The 22,029-nt window shown below is 32.1% G+C and overlaps 1 protein-coding gene across 1 annotated transcript in view; it reads right to left on the bottom strand.

Moving 5' to 3' along the window:
* LOC128996179 (thrombospondin type-1 domain-containing protein 4-like) overlaps positions 1-16,798 on the bottom strand; it is a 521,245-nt gene extending 504,447 nt beyond the window's left edge. The window contains exon 1 of the mRNA XM_054421318.1: positions 16,558-16,798. Within this exon, the coding sequence (XP_054277293.1) occupies positions 16,558-16,604 (47 nt within the window). The 5' untranslated portion in view covers positions 16,605-16,798. The remainder of the gene's footprint in view (positions 1-16,557) is intronic.
* Positions 16,799-22,029: the final 5,231 nt, after the last annotated feature.

Raw genomic sequence — 22,029 nt, 5'->3', positions numbered from 1 at the left:
AAAGTAATACGCTTCATATCTTAGATACTCGAGTTGAAATGATGCCATTCGATGATGCGATTTATCTTTACAGCCTAGTGGTTCAGAGCACACTTTGGCTGTAGATCTCGTTGATATATAACTACGAAGTCTAACTAAGTATTTATATACCAATGCTTGTCCACCTATGCAGAAAATTACACAAAGACAAATCACTTATGACAAACGAACCTTTTCATAAGTGCTACTACTTATGCGGTGCGGGAAGGATAGGGGGCAATTCCCGCCACATAATTGACATAAGTGACCGCTTTCCCTTTTAAAATGTTTAATTTTCTCAATTACAAAAATCGTTAGCATTGATTGCTATAAAACCTTCTAATGAATTTTGGACAACACTTTGGCATGCTTCAGAGACATGTAGCTGTTGTGAGGACGCATCAGCATGCAGCCTATCCTACCATAGCGGTGACATCGCCGCGGATACGACAGCTTCCTGTATGAGACCTGAAGGCGTGTCCACCACAGGAAACTGGTATGAAAGAAAGTCGAATACCTTGATTCAATGTGTCTGTAATAGCTTTCGCCGTAATCGTAATTGCGGTGAGAATGAGATTATCAGTGCAATAGCATTCGGAACGGTCACGGGCCTTAAAAATTTACGAAAAAGGACTAGATGATCGTATATCGTAGAAAGATTTAAAACTCCTTAACTTTTCTAACATTTATTTTTTGATTTAAAATTTAAAAAAGAATCCAATCTCACGCTATTGTTTGTGAATCACTACTAAAACCGTCATTAAATATGTACTACATCACGGGGTAAATTTTGAAATTTATGTATACCTAAAAGTAATTTTTATATGAATACTTATTCAAATTAAAATCCCTACACCTTGAAACCACATTTCTGAGACGAAAATATAGATTTGAGTTTTTTTATACAGCTTAAAATATAAATTTGTTGTTATATAAACATGAAACTTTTTTTATGAATTTGTATATAGTTTTAGTTATTAGTCACTGAAATATAGTACGAAAGACTAATATGCAACCAAAGGATGGCATGTTACAAAATGACTGTGTCAATATGATTCGTTTTCTTAAAAACCTGTCTCAAAATACCTTCACAAGCGTTCACGGTTGAAAGGTCTACTTGACAAAGTAGAGAATTATAAATTCATTGTCTACTTGTGTGGTCCTTCTCATGCAGGCCACGGGATACAAAGCCGGTACAAAAGAAAACAAATGTGAACCTTGTCTCACTCATACTTAACAATGTACACAGCCCCCTAAAATTTAGTAAAACGCTCAATGAATTTTATTTTATTTCTTGAATATATGTTGTTTTTCTTTAAAATTACTAAATGTTTAGACCTATAAAAAAGTTGCGTATTGTGTCAATGATAAATTAAACTTATGACTGGTATGTTAATCCGTCTAAATTTCTTACAATGTGCTGATTAAAACAATGCAGTTCATGTCCAGAATAATTATAAGCATTAACATGCATTAACGACCGGAATAGCTAACAAACAATCGCAAAATAAAGTTATATACTCGTACAATAAACATAACTCAAAGAATAAGTTCAACCAGAAGTTCAATGAAGCCACCACAATGTTTAATGATGTTAAATTGTTGGTTCTCTCTAATGTTCTAACGTTTCAGCGTGCTAAATTGAAAAAGCAACTTTTTGTAAAAAAATACGTTTTATACATCAACTATTATACTGTGCAATAATGGAAATTGATTAAATAACTTCATCATTAATGCACTAAAATGCATATTCAGCTATGTATTTGAGTAAGAAAACAGACTAAATCTGGCCCATGTGGATAATGCCTACTTCAATAATTAGAGTCCCTGCATAGATTTATATTGCATTGATTCAACTAACAGCCCACATAGATTATTATTAAATACTCATAGTTTCTTATTATTGTTTGAGGATGGGGGTCGAGCTGTCGAGTGGTTAGAGCGCAAGACTTCGGTCCCTGAGGTCCCGGGTTCAAATCCCCCCAAATCACCAATGGATTTTACAAGTGATAATGCCGCAACCTCTAGGTATAGCCTTAAGTAATGTGAAAAACAATCCCAGGCTCGTGACTAGCGTCCTAGGGCAAACAATATTATTTGAGGACAAATGGCTGGTTATGTAAAAGTGCCAAACCTTATTACAATGTATAATGAATGTATTTATGCAGATACATGCCAATCTGGTGGGCGAAAAGATTGCGACTTGGCCGAGTTTGTTTTGCCCTCTTGGGATTTGAAATTGCTCATTAACTAATGCCAGGGCCATTAGCATGTTTAACTTCAACAAGGCAAGAACGTTGTTAGTGAAGAACCAGGTGGGAATAATGAATGATTTTAATGAATACACTATAATCAGTACTAGCATTGGTTACTATTTTAGCAGGGAACTATTGTATTTATATTACTTTATTAAAATGTTATTAAAAGTTGTGGGCAAGGTGGTAGAATTTTCTTTTTATTATTGGTACAACTAGGAGATTTTGTTATGTTTTAAACAGTTTCCAAGCAGTTTGATTGAAATAGAAAAACTGCCTAACAAAAAATGGGTATTTTAAGGGCGAAAACAAAAAAATATACGTAAACTGCCCCATGATCTAAAGATTTATGTTTTTTTGCCGAAGAAGGAAACCTCAACTCATCTAGGATACTACATACTACTTCTATAAATATTTGATAACTATATAATTTTTATTTATTCATTTTTTGTGTGTTTTACGCCATAGGCATTTTTTACGTTTTGAAAGGGAACGATCCAAACCCTGTGTGTTGTTCTACAACTCTTATGAGTCTACATAGAAAAGAAATCATTTTTCGACAAGCATCAGTTTTATTACTTTTCCAAAGATATAGGCCTTGACAACATTATTCAAGATCTACGGAAATTATTTACCTAAACTCTAATTCAGTAATGAAAGTAAACCAAACTCTTTGCCTTGCTTGGTTCAAGGCTTCTTGAATCACAACAAAATTCACCTGCTATCCAAATAACCTAACATTTCAAACTGACATCATCATCTATTGCACAAAATCGCACTATAGCTCAACTCCCCTTTTATTTATAGGTACCGTGTACATTGCAAAATCTACTATTTATAGGCAGAGGGTAGAAAATCCTCTATTTATAGGCTATAATAGTAGGAGTAACAGAATGAATCAAAGAGCTGCTGCGGGCTGCTAGGTGTTAGTCTGCTAGCAGGTTGTTAACCTGAGATTGTTGTTTATAGGCTGTGATTAAAGTTTCACTTACTCGGGAAAAATGCAAATAACAGCGTGTCTTGGTACCGGAATTATTCAAGCGTTCGCTCCCGGCTATGTTTTGTTGCTGGCGAGCAGACATGGTAGTTTAAACAGCGACATCAAAGATCGGCGAGTTTGTGTCAGTATATAGAGTAAATTAGTGGAATCAAAGTATTAATAACCGTTTGGCCTCTGGGAGACGGAGTTTTCTAAAACAGTAAAATTGTTTTTGTTAGACAATATTTTTTCCAGTAAGACAGATCTGCAGTTCGAGGTGTGTTTTGAGCCACCTGTTGCATGTAATTGGTGCTTAGGAATTGTCTACGGAAAAACTACGTGGTTCTTTAGAATATACATAGTGGGGAAATGAGAGCCTCAACATTTTCTTACGCTGTCATACGTAGTTAAGATAAGTACAGCAACGAACGAACAGCTGTGCATGTAAGATGGGCTAAACAATGAAATTTTTGTAAAGATTGTGCTATGGGGCTATTAACACTGATCTTGCTTTGATCCATTTAAACATTAGTGATTCTTGTGCAAACACCCGAAGATTGTATGGACTACATACCATTCTGTTCTTGGTCAAAAGACGTTGTTCCAGTTTGGAAAACTGACAGGGAATTGCGTAAAGTTATTTATAATAGCTTAAATCCTAAATATAATTGGTGGAAGCCGCAAAACACCAGTAAATGACGAAAGAGTGTGTATCGCAATACTCAAAGTCCAAAGAGGTTTACCAGGAAGCCTTTGTATCTGGAAGGTACTTTTTATAACTGAACGATTTTGGGGGAAACCTATGTTTATACAACTACAGAGATTTACAATTTGTTTACAAAGTACCAAAATGCTTTAATAACATTGGATCAATACTCGACCATGCTTTGTTACAGCTTATTAAGGGAAAAATAGAGTTTCACCTTAGTGTATAGTAAACACTTTTTTTCGTGCCGTACAAAATTTATAAAATTCAATGGTAAATTTGTAATAATATAACGAATCGTGGTTTAAATAATAAATAGTATGTTGTATACACTGTGTTATGATAATATTGTAGAAGTGGGCTTGGCTGAGAGAGGGCGTGTGAGTCAATATAGCTTGTTGATGGTTGGTCCTGTAAAAACAAGGAAGTGGTCCATAGTGGAAGAATAACATAACGCGATATAGGATCGTCCAATAGACGAATGTCATGCTTTTCTTTTATATAAATATAATACGAGTTTTGTGGAGAGAGTTCTATATTGGAGAGAAAGTTCTTACATAAAAAAATGTCTTTATCGAAATAAGTTGACCTTCTGGTGGTTATCTATCCATTGGATTACGGCATTAGTGCATTGCTAAAAGTTGGTGGTGGCTGTAGGGACTTAAACCCCGCAGCTCTAGGACTTAGTAACCGCTTTTATACCATCACATTCTCTCTTCGACCAACGCCCTCAATTCATAACCTTCAATGTGTGCATAGAGTTGATTAAAAGTATTCAATGTATAAATTATTTGAAGAAGGTTTTTTGGTAAAAATTGAAATCAATTCGTAAATGTATTGCAGTGCAATTGCATATGAAAAAATTCTAGGATAACATCACGTGTTCTTATTTAAAAAATTGTTTTCCTTACATCCACTAAATGAGATAATTTAAAATCTGGATAACATTTTCGAGTTAAGATCTAATACATAATATTTTGAGCTATGGTTTTACACTGATGACATATTTGTATGGTCTATTGTGAAAAAGAAAGCAACAATTGTTTACTGTATATCACTTTTGGATTACTTTTTGTAATTAGTAACAAATACCAATTTAAAGTTAACAAAACATGTTTAATTCACGTATAATGCTTAAAACTAATGACATAAGAAAAAAAAATGTAATTTGTATTTGACTTAAATACACACGTGAAAAATAAACTACGCAAAACATTGGAACGAACTAAATAGGACAGCAATACACTAAGTGAAAAAGGACGCCATTTAATTTAACTAATTGGTCTTTTGAATAGTTTTAAGAGATTAAGTTATTGAATGATCAAAGTGATCCTGTTAATTTACGTCGATGCCAATAACTGATATCAAAAGCAATAATTTTCAATTAAACCGTATTGCTGTCAACGGTTATTGAAAATAGTGTTATAACATTTTTCTTATAAAGTGTATCCATGTAAATTTGTGGATGGAACATTTTATTTTAATTGGTATTGGATTAATATGTATCTGATTAAACAGTTTAGCACTCCGATAACCCAAATAGCTTAAATAAGTATGAGAGAAAACTATTAACTTAATGCCTAATAAATTACTTTTTCTTTTCTTTTGTATTAACGAAATCTCTTTGTACGAAAAAAAAACAGGTAATAAAGCAATGCTAAGTTTTTTAAAAGCTGAATTTTCTGATACACGTTAGTAATAATATTATATTCAATCTTAAAATGCATTACCACATAGATTTTTATAAGGAGGATTTCCAAAAGAAATTCTCTTTTTACATAATCATATATAAAACTAGTTAAACGTACATTTGAATACGGTCAGCCATAGATGACTTTACGAGATTATAATTTTTGTAAACACTTTTTTGTGTTATGCACCTTTACAGAGAGTGTAGAATTCTTTAACTTGAAGCTGTTATTAGTTACGATTTTAAATACAGTTTAAACGTATTATTAAACCCGCGATCTGATTTTTTACCAAACGTTTCAGAAGTTTAAAAATAGCATTACATTACTTCAATAAAAATTTAAAAGTAGTGCACATTTAAGTTGTAAACAGCTATGACTGTTTTTTTAAGTAGCAGTTTCAGTTCAGTTCTTAGACCTGTTTCTCATAAGAGCATTGTTTTCTTTTACAACAGCATACTGCAGTTTTTCATAACAACGCGGGCAACGGACCAATGAGGTTCAATGATTGAGAGATAAGAAGTAAAATTTTAATGATTTGAACTTTACCTAATCAGCTGTTTAGGCTAATTTAATTGTTGAGTGGTGCAACTAGTGTTTGTTACAATGTTTCGTTGCATTACTGTCAGTGGCAGTGAAAGGTTATAAACGAAAACATAATAGAAGTTATCAGTAGTGATTTTTAGTAGCCTAATTAAAACACTGTCGTAGGTAAGTAGTGTACGCTACTCGCGTAAATGGTGTTATCGTAACTTAAATTATTTACTCGTGTCGTTAACACTATCTTTACGCAATCGTTGCGTAAACTACTATTACGCTGTATACAACTCCTATTCGTTAAAAATGTAAACTACTTCCAATCCTTAACATTTTAACAGGATAACGATTTATTTAATGATTTAAAAGGATAAATTGTTATTTTTATTATGAAAATAGTCAAGTGACTTCTCAGTCAGAGAATTTCTCCATTTCTGTTACAAAAGTAACCGGTAGCCGTCAAACCTACTTCGCAACTGCCTTCTCGATCACTTTTACACTACTTGTTTTATTCATAACTTTTTCTGTTGGAGCTTTCTTCCAAATATGGCGATATTGAATTCTCCATCTGATTTCTCTCCAGTGCTATGACATTGTGTGTAGTGCACCATACATTTATTATTATGAAAACATGTACAGTCTGTGGGTTAATTGAGTTACTTAACAATTTTATTGATTATTTTATCAGCATTCCCATTACATACTGGTTTTTAACTTGTGTTTTTTTTTTAATGCTGGAACGCGATATCTATACATATAATACGCATTCAATTTACAATGTTATGTTATGATATTTTTAATGGATGATTTCTCGTATGATTTCAACACTGTTTATATAAATCAATAATTTATTTTAGGTAGGCATAAAACATGCTGCACTTTGGTATGAAACAATATAATCATTCTCCAACTTAAGATTTTTTGTTTCCAGACGAATGTTAGTTTTTAGACCACGTTATTAAGAAGTTTTCGCACTTTGGTTTCGTGCATAAATGTAAAATGATGGGTCCGCGGAATTGGCTAACTCTGGAACTCGCTAACCCCATGTTAAAAGCCCTATCTTCAAATTTGGTCGATGAGAGGAACTCGCTAACTTGTTCGGTTTCGGAATTGGCTAACTCCGGAACCCGCTAACCCGCTCTAGAGCCGGGTTAGCGAATTCCGTCCTCGTACGGAAGTCGCTAACTCGGTCCCTCGGCGGAACTCGCTAACTCCCAATCAGAAGCCTCGCGGGCCGTCCAATGAGAGCCAAGCACGAATATTTTTGGCCAGTGTTACCGAAAGTGTAGTACCTATATAGTATCGGTACCATAATGTCGTATACTACGATTAATTAGGAGTAAGAGCAACGTAGTTGATCAAATAAATATATTGAGAAGTATGTTTAACATTATTCTCATGATTATTAGGGTGGAAGATGCATTATAGTCTTACCATAGACTAACCAACACAAGTAAACTTTATATCCCATTGTAAACTTTGAAGCTCGTTTTTCGCGTCTAGTTCATGTCAGGTGACACTGATCGCTAGTGTCGACCAAATAGTGTTTCTATTATTTCTATAGTTAACTTCATAATTTGCTCTTTACTGTTTGGTTATATAACTAGGGGACGTGTTATTAGTTGTGATTAGAACGTTTTATTTGGTTAAACGAGGTTTTAAATGACTGGAAACAAGAAACAATTGTAAACAAAACACGACCTCTAAAGACAGTGCACCGGACAGAACTAACAATAAAACTGTTTTCAGCTCATCCATAAGGATTAGAAATATACTAATATAAGGGAGTATGTTTTATATTTGGGCTTCTTACTTAAATAGTAGCTTTATGGTATGTAAAAAGATAAAAATGTACATTTAATTTGGATCGTTTACATGTTATGAAATATCTATTTTCGTAGTTCGCCATTTGTTTCTTTTATTCGAATAAATACCATTTTTTGAACTTCTGCAAATAAATTATTGAGTTCGTATTTTATATACTGGGCTTGTAACCTTTAATCATAAAATTGAATCATAAATCATGATAAAATGTACACGTTAAACGTCAGTCCAGAAATACATTGTAGTGGTAATGTATTTTTAAATAGAGCTATTGAATTTAAATACATATTTATCAATACAATATTATAAAGTTGTAGGCCTAATTTATTCATAGACTGCATTAAAAATTAGTCTATGCATAAATACAACTTGTAAATTTCTTTGATCGTAGGCTATTAGTGTAGAACCCGGGTCATCCTCTTAATTTTGTTTAATTAATATTAATTTTACGTATTTCAGTAGGCCTATTTTTAAAAGTCTGGAGTTTTACTCCAGGCTGGTTCTAAATCGATCCAGGCGTTCTTGTTTGTTACAATTCTTATGAATGGTGGCCATACCTAAAATTACTTGATCGTATCCAAAAACAAAGCTGTTGTCTATTGTGTAGCTCAGTACCGGGGAACGGTGAACCGAGCAATGGCTTGGTATAGTTTTTTTTCGATTGTGAAACCAATGTAAAGGAAACCCAACTAAGAAAATCCGTCAATTCGTTTATTAAGAATCGTGAATTAAAATTACCCTGTCACGTTTTATTATATGAGTATTATATCTTCTCCTATTATTTACTAGTGGTGCTTAGGTGTACAATCTAAAAACTGTTTTAAAACATGTAACATTATTACTAAAAAATTCAACACATTTTAAAATTAGGCAACTATTTACTAGTAGGCCTACAATGTTTTGGCTTAAACTATTAGGCCTAGATAAAAGCTTAGTCTAATGTCATATTTTTACACGTAAGTTGGACGATTCAACGACGAACATTTAATTTTAAATCTATGAATTAGTTATGAAAGTTACGATGGTTGATGACTGATGGTTGATGTTTGATGACATTACGATTAAATTTGTTTTCCGTGTTTGAGAACTAGCGTGTATTTTAGCTTAATTTCGTAGAGGTTTAATTATTTAGTACCTTTTCAATATTTTTCAACTCTATTATTTTCTTTTACACTTATGGCATTTATATTTAAGATCGAAATCATAAACATTTAACTGGCCATTGTAGAGTTAAATAAAAAAAACACTTTTCATGATTTTTTAATTATTGTCTTTGAATTACTTTGGGCTAGTTATCTGTTAAAAGTGAAATTGATAACAAAAACAATTACATTTACTGTATCTTCATTGACACTGATATTTTGAAATACGGTAATGTACGATTATTTTGTCGTGCAAGGTTGGCAACGCTCCATGCAGTGGGCGCGGCCGGGTTAGCGACTTCCAGAGTTAGCGAATTCCGCCGCGAGACAAAATCGAGTTAGCGGGTTCCGGAGTTAGCCAATTCCTGACTGAGACGGTTAGCCAGTTCCAGAGTTAGCCAGTTCCGACACACGACCGAGTTAGCGAGCTCCTGAGTTAGCCAATTCCTACGTCTCAAAATGATTATACAATAAAGCGAGGTACCACTGGTTACCTTGATAGTAAAAATTAAGACTAGTATTTTAGTAACTAATTTTCTTTCGGGTAACAACTTTGTTAGATGTCCAATGAGTAATACGCTTTTCTTTCTATATTTCTACGCATAGGGCATTTGATTCTAATTTTGTAAGGGAACGGACCAAACCATGGTCTTGTTATTATTTAACGACGACCTTTTGGTAGTATCATTAAAATATAGCCAAAAATCAAATTACATCTGTATTCAGTTTCGTGTTTGCATAGAATCGAACCTCCAACTTTAGATTCGAAGGTGAGACAAATTTACTCCGCTACTACCTAGTTAATCTACGAGAGCTCTGTCCACTTTTAATCAAAAATCTACTCCTCACAACAATTCTTTTACGGTTATATTGTTATTGTCTTATGTTATGCTTTCTCTTTAACTTTTAAATTTTGGTGCATTAACCACTCAAACGCACAGCATGAGCATGTTTTATATCTGCATGCACTACACATGATGGAAAACATGTCCGGTTTGGATGCAATCAACTGCAATAAGCTCCGCTATTGATGGGACTGCAACCTAAGCCACAATCGATATGCGGAGTTCAGGTCACTACTGATGAAAAACATAAAGTCACATAATATGTTACATGTTTATCATAATATATCACGTTCATTTTCAGCTAAAAAATATGCTTGGCTAACTGCATAATGGGTTTCTAATACACTCCATACGTAGATTTTTTTATCGTATAGCTAAAGTTTTCACTAAAAAAATGCTAGGAATGTTTTATTCGCACCGTGGTATGTTACAAACTATAATCCATTAGGTCATAAACTTTTTTAACACAAGAATTAAAAGATTTTAGATAAAATTATAAAACCATCAAAATGTTCTGAAAGTGAACAAGTTTGACAATAGTGAAGCGCCATTCAGACTTAAATCAAATTAATTCACTCAACCTTCAAAATCTCTTTGTTTATTAAGATTGTTAGAACTGTATTTTTGTGTTAATGTACTTTCTAAAATGTAACTAACTTGGACAAAGTTTGATCAAATTACGTATTGTTTGAATAAGTTGTTCAATATGAAAGTTAACCTTATCATTGCGCATGTATACAAATAACTAACAGTCTTGTAGTCTTATTTTGTTAATTAATTAAAGCAAATTTCACAATAATTTCATCCAGTTACATTCTGAGTAAGTTTTTGATCAACTCAACGTGTTTCCAACTTGACAAGTCTATAGTTCAAGCCTCTCGAGTCTTATCTGTTCAAGTGATAATTGACAACTAAGTGTGACATGTGAGTAATCATCTGCGATATGAATCAAGGTAAAACAACTTAACTATGAATCCAAATCGGTTTACCTTAATTTAATTTAACAAAATATTTTAAACACGTTTTAATTTATATTTAAGAAAATGAGTTATTGTCTTAAATACGAGATCTCAAGATTAGTGCCCAAGTGTTTTTTTATGACCTTGATTCGCAACGATATATTTTCTGTTGCTTGGTAAGAGTAAATGTATGTCAATTATCAAATCAATCAAAAGTTACATTTTACGTTCCCTTTCGTACATATATAACAAATTGCAGCAAAGTTTTAACAGCTGAAACCACGGGTAAGATAGTGTATATTTACTCCTTATCTTTACATTTCATAACTAATCTAACGTTCGCTGGTGACGTATTCTTGCTCTAGTATAAACATCTGTTTTGCTCTACATGGTAGGAGCCCACCAATATAATAAATAGTACTAATTTGTACATATAACCATTGTTGAAATCTTAAAATCAGTGCAACTATGAATCTGAACAAAGGTAATAACTTGAGAAATAGTTTGGAACTCTACAGTGTCATGTTTACTAAAACCTATTTGTTAAATCTTTCTGTAGCATTCAATAGTAAATGCTTAGGTCAAGTCATAAGAAAGCTCTCCAAGAAATATTCAGACTTAATATTCTCAGGCTTATTAATCGATACGTAGACAGACATTAAGGAAAAATAGCTTTGTAAATAACTTAAAACTAGACTTCCAAAAATAACCGGTTCTTATATAGTAAATACTTGTAAATTACACGTTAAACACTTGCCTACTCCAAACAGAAAGCTTGAAGGTAGTAATTACTGCTCGGATAGACTAGTGGGTTATTAAAGTTGCTCAGGATATGGTAATTGTTAAAATTACTGTAAATAAGTCCATTCTAGCCTACCATGTGCTTAAGTCGGTAAAATACCAACATTTCTTTAATTAAGAGGTTTCGCTATATTTTGTATTGGATATTGGATGGACTAATACTACTTTAAAAGCAGCTCCCCAATACTTAATAACTCTATTATAGTGAAATAGAAATCTGAAACCAAAGAGAAATCTTAAAATTCCGTCAAATCTCTGCCAAACACACGCACACACAATCAAATTTACCTACACGGTCAGATTATTGAGCGGAGTGAAGCGAAGCTCTTATACTACACTCCTGCTTTTGTTTTACAAATACTTCTCCTGAACGGCTAAAGTGATCTGCACCAAATTTAGCACAATCATATTAATCAACCGTGGGAAGGTATCAATCTGAAATGGTAAAAATTTGTACCACAGAGCTTTTCCCTGCGTGAATTTAAACATTAAGAAATTTAGCATGGGCCTTATTGGTTAATTGGTTGCCATGACATTATTTGCGAGATAACAATAACAAGGTGAACAAGAGTCCCAACAGATGTTAGTCAACAAATCATCTAAATAGCACATTACAAATACCATACAGAGAAAAGGGGAAGAACAATCGGATTAATATCATTGAGCATAATTTACTACAAAATGAATAACCAATAATTATGGTCGCCGGAATAAGGCTGATGCTCCATTGACTTTAAATAATCCAAATAGCCATTCCATTTATGTGAACCTACAATTGAGTTTGGATACCGCAAGTAAACAATTCGTTTACGTGAACCCGGCGTATCATTGACTTAAAATACTGCAAATAGACATTCAATTTAAGTGAACCAGGCGTAGGCCTACCATTGACTTTCGACAGTGTAAAAAGGACTTTTATTTATGCGAACCATATGTATCATTGAGATTGGATATTGTAATTAGACTTTTAATATATGAGAACCAGATGAAACATAGACTTTGGTTCCTACAAGTAGACAATTTGTTTACGTGAACCAGACCTATAATTGACTTCGAATACTGCAAATAGACATTCCATTTAAGTGAACCAAATATACCATTGACATAGAATACTGCAAGTATTTAATATCATTTACGAGTAACAGATGTAGAATTAACTATAAACAAGTATTGGATTAATATGCTAGTTTCGCTCAATATTGCAAGCAGCAACTGCATTGTACACCTAGTTATTACAAATTACTGTTTAATTGGCTACAAATACAAGGACTTGGTACTATTAAACTTGAAGAGGTTCTTTGTAAGGTGGATAAGTATCAAATATCCAAATCCGCTCAGTAGGTTGAAATTACCTTTTTATATTTTGGTTCGATATGTTTGTTGATTTCAGTCAAGTACACAAACTTCAACTCTAGTGTTGTAGAAGAGGACAGAGTAACTAGTGTGAGAGAGAGAGAGAGAGAGAGATGTCACGACTAGTTAGTTCGTAGTGTTTTACATCTTTACACATGTGGTATGAACATAAACACCAATCATAGCCATTAGCTAGTGTCAACAGTCCAAGTGTTGAAGCCCCTTAGCCATATTTGGTACACACATGATACCTAGTGTGAAATAAAACTGAGAATACCGATTTAGAAGTGCGTTTTCAAATGTTACGTTTACGTAAAATCTTCACGTTACGCTGTAGAATGAATGTAGCGTGACAAATGTCAACTCTTAAAGGTTGACGGTCGGTATCAGTCTCATAAAAGATCCGTTGTTACTCAATTTGTGAACTTATTTCTATTTTTGTATTTCAACGTCACTAGGTTTTAAATTTTGTTAAGGTTATGATGGAACCCGTTGTTTTTTAACTGCATAACGTAGGTGGCGAATACCCCTAGCAAAATGTAATCTGGGTTTAGCCATTGACTTTTCCCATGTAATTAGACATTTTAAGCAACATCTGTTGATATGGTCTACCAATTAATGAAAATATTCTGTGTGAAGTGATAAATCAATCAGCTGTTTGCCATGATACTGCATTTTTTCCTAAGACGCTAGGCACGAATTGATTTTCACATTACTCCAGGCTAGACTTAGGGTTGCGGCATCATCACTTAGATGAAATCCATTGGTGACTAGGCGGAATTTGAACCCAGGACCTCAGGGACTGAAATCCCGCGCTCTAAACACCAGCTCGCTACCCCATGCCCATAAAATGGGTCATCAGAGCCCTCTGAAGGTTGTATGATGATACTGCATTGATCTGAATTAGTATTTAATCCAATACACTAGTACCCCCTCGTGAGATGGCCCTGAACTTAATCCATTTCCCTGGCATCAAATTACATTGCATGGCAAGTCTATTCTGAGTACAGTCAATGGTTTAGCTTGAACCTCAGTATTGAAATCAGCAAAATTTGCGCATTTAAGGCGAACACTCCAACCATTTTGGTACACAAAACAGCAACTGCCTCGTGCAATATTAAAGCTAAATGATTGAAAGAAGTTTTTGTGTAAATTGTGTTTTTAATATACGTCTGTAAAATAGTATTAATTGTTGATAAATAAAATTAATAACTTTGGTTAATTAAGTATTTTGTTTAATATTGTTTAAATATTTTAATTAAAAAAGAACTACAAGTAAGAATGATTGTATTTCTGAGACACAAATCACTACGCTCTAGTTTCAGAATTAATTTAATTTAATACGACTACTCAGCGCCAATAACAATGTCTATAACTATCAATACCAAAGTAAAACTTTGCAAACGCAAAAAGGAAAGTTAGTTGGATGTTTGGAAGCGGTATCTAAGCAATCGCTAGAACAAAAAGTTGAGCTGTCTCGCAGCGTAGGCAGTAAAAAGCACTTTCGGCTCTCTGTTATAACAAATGGCTTAGCAAAGTTTGAGTAGAGCTTATCTGCCTTACGACCTAATACTGAATAGGATATTATAAATAGTAACGACCTGAAATGTACCATTAAATAAAATTGAGGATGTCTCAATAACAACGACAGATCCACCGTTATATGTTCTGACTTTTAATTAGAAAGAAACCAGTTACAAAAAGATTTTATAGCCTTACATAAACTTACGGAATTTTCAGCTACACTAGAATGGGAAAATACTGTCTTAGCAATAAAATTTCAATATTATACTTCCGAAGTAATTGTTCCTCCAATTCATTTTCCATTCTTCCCCGAGATTTTCTTTCCTGAACTCATCCTAAAATGTGTTTGCACACTCAGCTATGGATAAATTTGATCAATGAGTGCTTTTTTTCTATTTTATTTTAACCTCTAAGTAGGGTACTAACAATAGCTGTATGCCATGATTATGAGTCTAAAACTTTATTAATAGAAAAATGTATCGTATTTATACATATTTTTCATTTAGGCCTAATACAAGTTAAACAGCTAAATGATAATACTTGAACAACCAGTTCAACGTTGAATAAAATTGATTTAATTGAAGCACCAAATGCGTATCGATAATCATATATTTCGCTACAATATTTACAACAGTTAACTAAATTATATTTCTAAGCAAGGGATCTACCTAGGCCTCTTAGTGGGTGGCTCAATATAGGAAAGAAAACTTTAGTATTTTCCTTGCAAGTAAAAAAAAGACTAATTGGATTTTTACTATTAACAAAATAAAATGAAATATTGAATACTTGAAATACAACAAGATTGTAACAGACAAGTATGGACGTGTTGTCGGGGTACTCGTTGGTAATTAAATTAAATCCTGATAAAAATCTATGAACTCGCAAATACCCACTCGTACATTAGTGTGACGAGTGTCTGCCATTAAAATATAATCCGCCTTTGAAATCAATCATAAAACAGTAAATGCATTTAATTAACTGTAGCATTGAGTAACTATTGAATTGTAAAAATCAAGTTTTCCATGAAACTCAAATAACCACGTTTGCAGTCTTTTATGTAAATTAGTTGAATTTAACATATTCTAAGCTGATTTCTGATTTATATTTAAATATAGGTCTTATAGTCTACTATATAAGTTAATTATAGTATAATTACCTTAAAAATTCAGGAGAATATAAGAATGTATAACATAAGATATAAGTATAAAGTGTGATTGTATAATATACTGTACAATATGGTGTGTCTGATGAGGTCTATTGTAATCAGTGATTATTCAACGACCAATAAAATACTTGATTTCTCAGAGAGTCTATTATTAACCACCCAACGTAACTAAACTACATTGGGTCTTCTACAAAGGAAATTTTAAATTTACTCACATTCATAGCTCAAATAAACACAGAGTTGTAGTATATGTAAAATTTACAGAATCTTACCATTTTATGCAGTATTTGACGCAAACATAAATTAAATGTATTTTAAAGGAATGAATAGTTATACCGTTATATGAATACTATACATTATTGATACCCAAGTTTTTTTTTCATAGCAGGGCTTAGTAGTATATATATATATATAGTAGGGATAGGGTGACCACTATCAGTTCTATAGTTTAAATATTTAAATGCATGATTAAGGGATATTTTCTCTTTATATTGTTATGCCTACCAAAAACGATATTGTAAATGTACTTAATTTTTTAACTTAATAATTAAGTCATCTTATCTTGTAGTCGGTTCGTATTGTAAATATTTATTGATTATATAGGGAACTGTATAATATTGTAGTTGCAAATGGCATCTCCGTGGAATGAAAAAAAACGAATTACTCTTAAAAATGTGTACAGTTTAACAAATACGGTAACAGTTAAAAAATAACCAAGAATTTGATGATAATAATAAAACATGATTAAAAACGTACTTTACCTTATAATATTTCGTATCCAAATTGCCATCCTGATCTTAGAGGCCATCACATCTCAAAAACACATCACAACACCCAATAACAAATTCATAAATCACCAATAACACAACATTTACGTCAGTTTTTAGTTGACAAAATATGTAAATTCATGAGTGCCACAAATCGAAACAACAAAGATCTAACAGTTCACTATTTTTAATTATCGTAAGCACGACGGACCAATCAGTGTACAGCGCACGACCGCACGACACCAGACACCGCACCGGACTAAACATGAATGATAATCTACTGGAGAATGAATGAGCGCAGCGCTACTAGCGGACGGATATTGCAACTACAGCTGTCACCTTATCAGCTGACTGCTCCGACGTAAACTCGATTTCATTGTTGTCAATATGTTTAAAAATACGTAGAAACATTGTGATTTAAAAATGTATCATTGCAATGTGTATTTATGTGTAGAACGTATGCATTTTGGAATTAAATAATATATATTCTCAATCCAACCATATTAATTATTCAAATTTTAATCAACGAAGAATAATTAGCAATAACAAGCATTGTTATTTAAACCAATCTATGTATTAGAAGTATCTAATTATCCAATTAATTAACATTTGTTATAACTGTATGTCCTATCGTAAATGGCATTGCCGTGGAATAAATAAATAAATAATTATTGAGCTTACATTGTTTTTGAAAATTTCTTCCAAGGGTAACCCATTGTAATTAATGTTACAACATTTATGGAAAGTTTAAATTATATTTTAATTGTTAATATAAAAGAGTAGTTAGCATGATTTCAGTTTGTAATGAATTTCAACAACTTCACGTTTTTACATTTTGTTTACGATGATTACTGTAAATATTAAAATCATTTGTGCTGATAACGATTGGGCAAGCCCCGACTGAACTGGTCTGCTTATTTCTTCATTATTTACGTTGTGAATTAAATAAATAAATCCACCTATTTCTATCTATTTAATTATTCCCATTATTTATTTTGATGGCAATTTTGTCTTGGATAAAAGTAAATAAATAGCTAGTTATTTTGCAGTAATATTATACATTACGTGAAAATGGAAAAAACGTTAATTATAATATATAGTTTTAAAATAAATTATACAAAAAACTATGAAACTCCTCTGATATTAAGTTATAAAACAAAGTGTGTGCGGCACTGTAATCACTGCAGGCTGTCGCTTACTCACTATAGTCATACATAAAAAAAGGCCTTTTGAACATACGCATTTGTTTAACCCATATTTATTAAAGCTTAACTGTACACTTTAGTTTTCATCTTTAAATATTCTGTATTCAATCAATTAAAAAAAAATCAAATATCTCACAAGTTAATATATTTTTTTAACTTCTATGAAGACAGGTTCAATACTTTACGAAAAGAAAAATATCGCTCTGCGTATTTCAGACAGTTCTATATTTTCTGTGATAAGCTGTAACCAGCTGTTACTTTCTTTGCTGCTTTGATTAGTTTTTCTTCGTTCCGATTGCCACACTTCCCGAAGTTTCGGTTTACTAGATCTAAAACTGCCACGTGTAGACAAGATTAGTTAAAGAGTTTTAAATTGGAAATAAATGTGATACGAATTATATACACTTATTGTAGAAATTCTTAAACGAAAGTGTTTCCATCAATTTTTATTTTGATGAAAATCACATTATTGTAATTTTGTATGTTGTTTGGGGAATTCGTAGTGTCCATAGTTTTTATTACGTATATGAACGTATTAAAATATATATTTATGTTTTAAGGATGTAAGCTACTTCTTTCAATCCCTTTGTACATTATTGTCTTTATCTTCACCTTAAAATAATACATTTACACTATGATGTGTATTTTAACTTGAATGTCGTATTATTTGGGATCAAGAGTAGAATCTTAAATATTTTTTTTCATATTGTATAATTTTTCTGTTAAATATAAATATTTTACTTAATTTCATGTGTTCAATCAAAACTTAGTTGTTTGCTTAGTTTTGGCCACCAACGCAACATGTCACATGTCTAAACATGCTATCACAACGTCAAACGCAGAACTGTGTTGTTGAATTTGAATATCCGGCATGTCAAAACTAAATCTAACTCGATTTGTGGAAGAGCATTTCACCTTAGAGCACATAAAAAATATCAATACAGTACGTGAATCATCTAAAGCAGGATAAAAACGTTGCAATAGTAAACAGATTCAGGTTCTTTTAAAATCTATACACATTGATGAATTGTTTTCGTAAACAATTTTTTTAAAATTATTTCACTAAGGTAAACTTAATTTAATTGTATAGTATATCTTAGATTAAATAACTTAAACTCACATTCTTCTCTACGGAAATTTAGACAAAATTTAATATATCTCCTGAAATTTTCCTATAAAATACATTCGAAGCATCTTAAACCACATAAGTAATATAATTGAGGATGTATCTAAAATGAGAGAGAAAAATTTATTTTCTTTTAATAAATGGTAGCTTTATTAAGATCGATTACAAAGTGTGTGTTATTCCTTTTCTTCGCTAGTATAGGCCTAAACAATCCTCGGTTCTAAAAGTAAAATTGCATCACCAACAGCATGTAATACCAGGAAAAATTAATTTCAAAATAAAACCAGAAATACACATTTATATTCGCTAAAACCTGTCTCTTTTCATACTTGTTTTACATCTCGTTAAAAACTTAACGAAGAACCAGCTGAAGTTACATAAAACCAAGATTAATCAGGTAAGCAGTAAAGTTTTAACTCTTGGATTTAATATTTAACAAGACGCAAAGTCCCTGTGGGTTTGAGCGGCTTTTTACAAAACTTCTCTATCAAAGTTTGGTGATCATTAACCACCCAATCTGAGTAACGAGGCCTTAATTCATCTGAAAATTCGATTTAACCCACGTTCATTAGCATCACTTTCCAACTTTGGAAGTTTCAAGCTAAAAGGTAGCGTTTAAACAATTTTCCGCTTTCCATACACGTGTTGCTATTATTTTGAGAATTACATTGTTTGAAAATATTATACAATTTTTTTTTGTCCGTGTATTTTAATACTTGGTGAAAATTATTTTATAAATGTGTAAATGTCACCATAAGTTCTATTTGTCTCTAACACTCTCACATGGACCAATAATTGGACAATAGGACATAGGACCAATAATTAATACGATATTAATTCAAGCTAGGTTAGGTTAGGGTTGTGACATTATAACATGAGTGGAAGACATTGGTGGTTAATGACATTCGAACCCGGGACCTTGGGGACCGAAGCCCTGCGCCCTAATAGTAAACTAGCTGCTCCCCCCATAAATACTCTTACATATGATAGTAGTTAATCAACTGTGTAAAAACAATAGACACTTTATAGTTGGTTGTATACTGCTGCTTCTAAAGTATGAGTAAATTAATCATTTAAACAAATACTGATATTGTTATGCATATTTTCAGTAGGCATTTGCTTACAATACAATTCAACGTAACCAATCTACTAACAAACTCAGAATAATTCACAAAATATTATAAATAAAGAATACCATGTTCTAAATTCTTACTCAATTATTTTCTCCTTAAAAATATTCAATATAATAGTTGCTGCATTTTAAAACACACAATTTTATTTGTATTAATACGTTTCGAATTCCTGCTGGTTTTAAAGCTAAAGCTTATTTACATATAAAGAAGTTGAATTTTAAAGGTAGAATTAAAATTTCCTGTTTTAAAGCATTTTTTATAACATAGCAAAATACAAATTATGTAATAACATAAAATAAAAATAGTTCATTTTCAAATTACTTTACCGTTTACTCTACATTAAAGGATAATTCAAAGTAATCGATACGAATACTGATGAAAGAAAATTTCTACAAAAAGTAGTATATGAAACATGTTTGCATCGTATGTAGAAAAAAAAAACAAAAAAACAGAGTTTCGATAGATACCACTTAACTCAAAGGCTTACGTTTGCATTCTCGCATTACTATAACAAATCAATAACTAGGAGAATATTGAAGATAGGAAGCCGAAGACGAAGCGAACTGATAAGACTTGTAATCGGGGTTATAATGAAGGCATTTCCAAGCCTTTGACAGCAAATGATGCGAACTACCATGTCATTAGATGGATGGCTTACTTCCCGGGTCGTTATTTCCATCGTCAAAACATACAACAAAAACAGTAGTCGCGTTGTAAAATCAACTACAGTTACCGTATGTTCCATAAATTTTAAATGTTTTTTCGTGTATTTTTTCGGGTTATGTCCCATGTTATTTGTATAGTACAACATTTCTAATGAATTCTACCATGAGAAATATTTTAACAATTGCTGATGTTATGACCTGATGATGGGCTTCACCAGCAGCACGAAATAGCAGTAGTTTCTGTAAACTACCAAGGCTCGTTTTGACAGTAACCAGGTAGTTTAAACATAAAATAATAGTTAATACAATCCATAGGAAATACCACTATTCAATTTTAATTTTGATTAAGCCTATTGCGTATAAATTATTTGACGAGAAGGATAATCAAATATTTAGGCCTACAATTAATGGTTACGAGCTTTTTTAATTCTATTGAATTTTGATTAATCTACAAAGTTGTATTATTCGTCCGAAGATATTTCAAAAGTATTTCATTGTTGGCCTTACAATATATTATTACATACAATTGGACATATTTCTCTTGTGTGTAATATTATTTGTTAAAATAAAATACCCCACCGCATTAAACCAGCAGACTAAGCGAATTTCTATTTTCCTGGATGGATTTCTACAAAAATATTCCCTTAAAGTTTTCAAGATTTATTTCCTATAACATTAATTTTAATAAGTACCTAGGTTTGATGCTACAGGGGAGGTATTGAGGTGTTTTCGTTGGTTTTTACGGTAATAGCTTAGTATGAAATAAACTAAATCGAATAACTGGATTAAAATCTAAACATAAACACACTACATCAGTTTATTTATCAGTTTATTCTCCATAATAATATAATTGGAAATTTGAATAATTTTTTTTATTATCCCCGTAACCGTTAGGCATACAACAACTCTTCAATGTACAAAATTAGGCTATTTCTTTTTTAAGTTCTACAAAATGTTTTAGAAAGAAATTGTTAAAGTTTGTGTTTTTAGGGTCAAAAATGGGAAAACCCAATTTTTACCCCATAAACTCTCGTTTCCATAGTCCGATCATGTTGGTTCGTGAAATCGTTCGAATAAACGTAGGTTTACACGTTTGTACCAAATTACATCAAAATCGGATAACGCTAACGGACATGAATTTTAAAGGAGGGTGTTTTTGGCGTATGGGGGCCTCAAACCGAAAAAGTAAATCGCCTAAGCTAATTTATCTTAAACATACGAATATAAAGTTAACTTTAACTAAAAAGTCAATAAAAATATCTACCAGGCGTGTATATATATATATATATATATATATATATACACACGCCTGAATAATATATATATATATATATTAA

The sequence above is a fragment of the Macrosteles quadrilineatus genome, unplaced genomic scaffold, assembly GCF_028750875.1.
Source record: "Macrosteles quadrilineatus isolate MER2022 unplaced genomic scaffold, UCM_ALF_1.0 Scaffold_6__1_contigs__length_79288215, whole genome shotgun sequence".
NCBI lineage: Eukaryota > Metazoa > Arthropoda > Insecta > Hemiptera > Cicadellidae > Macrosteles > Macrosteles quadrilineatus.
The sequence above is the reverse complement of the archived record's forward strand: the minus strand, read 5'-3'. Positions and strand labels throughout refer to the sequence as shown.